Below are 5571 nucleotides of genomic sequence, written 5' to 3' on the forward strand. Positions count from 1 at the left end.
ATGAGAAACGAAAGACTGCAATCTAGGTGTAAATCTCGAGTAACTCGAAATAACAGAGATACAACAACATTGCAAAGTTAGAGAGGAAGAACAGCTTAAGTCCAATTTTTGTGATTTTGCTATCATAACCGTCCTTCCATTTAGGGGATATTGGGGGGGGGGGGTACATTATATATCATAATGGTACTGTGTCTTTCGCCCAAAAACATAGGAGGGTGGCTGCTCCAGCCAACTCCAGCAGAGTGGGACACAACATTCCAATTGTCAGTCAGTTGGATATACTATGGTTTTAGTAGAGGTTTTACGGCGCTCGCAACTGCATAAGGTCATATGAGCGCCAGATAATTAGAGATGTTACAACAGAGTAACAAACATAAAAAAGGAGGAGACGAAATAAGGACAATAGATGTTTGATAGGAAAGAAGAAGCAAACCACACCAGAGCACCCACCAACCACCCACGGAGACACTAAAATTTAAAAAAATAGACCAAAAAAATATAACAAAAAATAAAAGAAACAGAAAAACGGTAATAAAAACCAGGACAGCGTCAGTGGCGGAACAGTTAGCATGAGACCAAAGTCCATGCTTGAGGGGCACGAAATTTTCATTGTTGAGTATCTCGCCATTTATACATGGGTGTTGTATCCCTCTCAACCTGGGTTGGCCTTGACAAGCAAAAGTTGGAAGCCTGCCTCCTTAATTATCTAAATTGTATCGATGTGGGTGGGTGGGATGGTGGATAACAGTAACATTTACAATCAAAAATTTGAATTCTGACCAGTGAATTGACGTAAAAGCATAAAAATTCTATCTGCTTTTGATTCCAACCTGAAACTTGACCAATTGGCGAATGACGAGAGACACAGACTCACCTCCTTCCAGGCAACACCAGGCCCTGGTTCTGAATCTGCTGCACCCACTGTAGCGGATACTTCCTGCCGGAGAAGTTTGACTGGGCCGGGAAAGCGACCAATGACCTTGGAAACACGGGATCAACCGACGATGATGACGACGATGTCGATGATGAAGCAGTGGTGACGGTGGGTGCCTCTCCTCCGGTGGCGGTCAAGGAGGTCTGAAGTTCCTGGTCATCTAGACAGATGACGTCAGAGGCCCTGGACGACACGGTCTCGCGCATGCCCTGCGTTGATGTGTGGCTGTCGTCAAGGTAACAGAACACACCTGCCGAGTTCTTGTCTGGAGACACACCTGGGGCCGCTCGGAGTCGGGGTAAGGTTGGGAGAAGACAGAAAGAGAGTACAATAAGAAAAGGAAGACCAAGTGAAAGTCACAGAAGCACATTCAGGTATGAGGCAATCATCCAGGGCCTAGATGTTCCAAGGTTGGAGGAGATAGCTAGGAATACGCAAATGAGGCACCGATTATTGTTCTGTGACTTATGTATCTGACGGTACAGAAAAGAGTAAGTAAGTAGTTAGTAAGTAAGTGCATAAAAATAAAACATTCATAAATTAAAATTCTACATCTTTGCTAGAGGGTAATGAAAATAACTTCTTTTTTTTATTTGCAGCACTTGAATGTTTAACATAGAAAAGGGGGAAAAAAGTACAACCCAGAGAAAAAAAAATGAGGTGATACAGTCCCAAGCCCAGAAGGCGATTATGATATACCTGAGGAAAAGGTGAACCCATCAGCAACTATCTTGAGAGAAGCTGTACATCCGGAGGTGAACACGAGGCTGTACTCCTCGGGGGTTGTGTTGAAGAACTTGAGGAGTCTGAATGAGGGGGTGGTGGGGGTAAAGGAGGGGGGGGGGAAGTAGGGTCAGGGGAGAGATACATGTTTCTGATTCAGGTTGTTGCTGTTGGTGTTGTTGCTGGTGGTGGTGGTGGTGGTGGTGCTGTCGGTGGCAGTGACGTTGTTGTTGGTGGTGGCGGTTGCTGTGGTGGTGTCACTGTTGTTGGTGGAGGTGGTGGTTGTGGTGCACTGACATTGGCGATGGTGATGTTGTAACTTAATACAGTAGACTATATACTACTATATAACATGGATAGTTTAAACACAGAACATCTATCACTGATTCGCATGGATTCCTGGCAAGAAATATCCAAAAAGATGTTTAAACAAAAAAGAACTTTTTTTTGACAAACACACACACACACAGACACGCACAGACACGCACACACACACACACACACACACACACACATACACACACACACACACACACACACACACACACACACACACACACACACACAGAGCTACACAATGTCACCAACACAAAACCTTCACAAAGTATTCACACAGCACCTCTCAACAAACACAAATGGAATCCCATTATGGTCAAATGTACCTATATCTGATCTGATCAATAGTGTCTGTAGCCAACTTGCTCGATGCATTAAGGCTGTGTGGGTTGCCATAGAGGGTGTTGCTCAGGTCCTTGTGGACGGCATCAATCTGCGAGCGGCTGTACAGTGTCGCACCCGCATGATCCACGTACACAGTGTCTGGAGAAGAAAAGCGGGTGGTTGGCGAGTGCTCTGGTGTGGTTTGCTCCTTCTTTCCTATCAAACATCTATCGCCCTTATTTCTTCTCCTTTTTTTTGTTTTGAGTATGTTATTCTCTAGTAACACATCTATTCTTCGGCACTTATATGGCCTCATTGAGTTGCAAGAGCCGTAGTATGTTACTCTCTAGTAACACATCTATTCTTCGACACTTATATGGCCTCATTGTGTTGCAAGTGCCGTAAAACTGTAACTAAAACTAAAAGAAGGACAAAGGGGGAATGAATAGCAGGTACGACATATGAGAGACCCTTTCTCCTGTTTATGTGTTTGCGTGAACAAAGCTAAGCACATCGACACAACTATATTAGTCTTTTAGTGCTGGGAAGAAGTAAGGCATACACCGACAGACAGACAGACAGACAAAACCGACCGACCGACAGACAGACAGACCTACAGACCGACCGGCAGACAGACAGACAGACAGACAGACAGACAGACCGACAGACAGACAGACAGACAGACAGACAGACAGACAGACAGACAGACAGACAGACAGACAGACGAACAGACAGAAACAACAGGAGGAAAGTAAAGAAGTAGGCCCCACCAGTGGCGCCTTCCAACCATTTGCCCTCTCTTCGGATTAAAAAAAAAAAATAATGTAGGTATTTAAGGCCCCCATCGACACAATTGAGATCAATAATTAGGAAGCAGTCTTCGGACCCAGTCAGCCAGGTTCAACCCGGGCTGAGAGAGATATAACATTCACATTCAAGTTAGAAGAAAGACCAAGATACTTGATAAAAATTCTCCCAAATCTGGAATCAAACTCAGGTCTCCCGCGTATGACATCGAGGCGCCTAACCGCTACACCACATACACCAGTTCCTGATATCAAAGACATGAGACACACTAACAAATTTTAATGCTGAAAGCTTCGAATATCTTTGTAGTACATTGTCTTCCAATTCCCGCATCGATGCAGAAGTAGGTTAATATGAATAAAGCAATGCCAATTTTCGGAGGACTCAAAAAAAGGGTTTGGGACTGTAGTGGCATTCACTGAGAGACTAAATGTGTGACATAGTGGAATCAGGCGCACGTCAATGTTCGTGCTTGTGGAGTTATATATAGGTATCATCATCTTAAGGCTAGTTCGTTGGTTTATCTTTCTATAAATAAAAATCACCTATCTATTTTGAATACAAGTCGAGATGTTAGCAACTGAAAGAGGTGGGGGTGGCATGGCCTCTGTCTCTGAATAAATTAGCGAGAAAAGGGCCCCAAAGTTTGGTGACTTCCATAACTTGAGAGTCCTTGGAAACTGAAAATTCACATTTTTTATACCTTTAACCAACGTTTTTCAGTGTAAATCCACACAGAAATGTGTATTTAAATGGATATAGACCTAACAATTGTTAAGCCAAAACAAAAAATTCGCTAAAAATTCCTAAAATTACGGGACAAAAGGCCGTTTACTTCGATGTCGATATTTTGACGAGCGCCTGGTTTCAACACGATGCCTTACACATTTAGAGTCTACAATGCTGCAGTCCTCCCAACTTTGTTGTATGGCGCCAAGACCTGGACAGTGCACCAAAGCCAAGCCAATAAGTTTTTTCACACGAAATGCTTCAAAAGAGTTCTTAGCATCAAACAGCGGGACAAACTACCAGAAATATCAGATCTCTGAAAGGAAAAATGTCAAGAGAATTTTTGTGTGAACGACAAGAGCTCTCTGAACCTTAACTCTTAGTATGCAGGGGAAAATCCTCCTTTGCACACAATCAACTTTCTCACCCAAGTGTTCAGCATCACAAACTTCCCTATAACCCCACTCCTATTCAAGCAATTTCCATAAAAACAAACAGCAGACTGGGTGGAAGTGAATGATCCAAGCAGTAAACCTACAGTTTGGTTATAGATAAGAAGCACTTGCGGTTTAAAAAAAAAAAAGTTTTAGTAGAGGTTTTACGGCGCTCCCAACTGCAAAAGGTCATATGAGCGCCAAGGGGTGGATGTCAACAGAGAAGTCCTTACAGAGAATCAGACTTACTCTGCTCACCTCTCTAGCTTCAACAGCACAACGTCTGCTTCGACTATCAAGGCACCCCGGAAATAGTGGGTCACAAGAGTGAGACAAACATACAAATAAAGTAGATGGAAAATGACAGTAGTAAGGATTAGGACAGAAAAAGCAGCAGTTCCCTGTTATAGATCAGGCACAGTTATGATTATGAGCGTGACATGATGAACCAGCCCATTTACTGTGCATGAACGAGAAATGTCCCCTCTTTGGGAATGGCCTAAAGACACTTCAGTCAGTTTTTTAAAATGTTTTTTGTTGTTGTTGTTTTTTTGGGGGGTAGTAGATTTTTCGTTACTACTGTAAAAAACCGAGTGATGCTGTGAGCCAGCCGAACTGGCGAGCCGAATTCTGAGCTAAGCCTCGGCACGCGGGTAGTTAACATAAGTGACTAAGGGTGTCACGGGGACCCACCGGGGACCCGACATGCAGACAACGACTGTGCTAGAAGAGCAAGGTGGGGGTCGTGTACTCACTCACACAGACACAGCTCGGAGCGACACCCACGGGGAGACAGAGACAGTGCGAGAAGGGCGGGACAAGAAGGGTCACGTGGTGAGTGCACCAGAAAGCTTTCTCTTTTGTCTGATTTTAAATATTTTAATGTAGGTATTTCACGCCTGACACACCTGGAACGCATCTCAGACTTGCATAAAGAGGATCCAGGTTTTCCTGAACACGTGACTGAAGAAGTTACTGAGGATCAGATGGGCAGACAGGGTCACTCACCAATGAAGAAGTATTAAGGAGAACAAGACAGAGACCAGTCCCAGTTGAGATGGAAAGAAAGCGAGGGCTATGGATTGGATATACTCTCTCAGGAAGTCAGGCAGCCGTATAACAAGGAAAGTGCTGGATTTGAACCCACAGGGTAAAAGACCAGGGGGAAGACCACAAGGAAACAGAAGAAGAATCACAGAAATCGATGTACAGAAAAGAGGGAAGACGTGGAATAACATCAAAAAGCTAGCCCATGATAGGGAAAGGTGCCTGAAGAGAAGTGGG

The 5571-nt window shown here is 44.0% G+C and overlaps 1 protein-coding gene across 1 annotated transcript in view; it reads right to left on the bottom strand.

Moving 5' to 3' along the window:
- LOC101858341 (molybdenum cofactor sulfurase) overlaps positions 1 to 5571 on the bottom strand; it is a gene marked incomplete at its 3' end in the record, with an annotated part of 28797 nt that overhangs the window by 16532 nt on the left and 6694 nt on the right. The window contains 3 exon segments of the mRNA XM_013082283.1: positions 875 to 1211; positions 1634 to 1740; positions 2320 to 2476. Coding sequence (XP_012937737.1) covers positions 875 to 1211; positions 1634 to 1740; positions 2320 to 2476 — 601 coding nt within the window.

This window comes from Aplysia californica, unplaced genomic scaffold (genome assembly GCF_000002075.1).
Source record: "Aplysia californica isolate F4 #8 unplaced genomic scaffold, AplCal3.0 scaffold00167, whole genome shotgun sequence".
In the NCBI taxonomy this organism is placed as follows: domain Eukaryota; kingdom Metazoa; phylum Mollusca; class Gastropoda; order Aplysiida; family Aplysiidae; genus Aplysia; species Aplysia californica.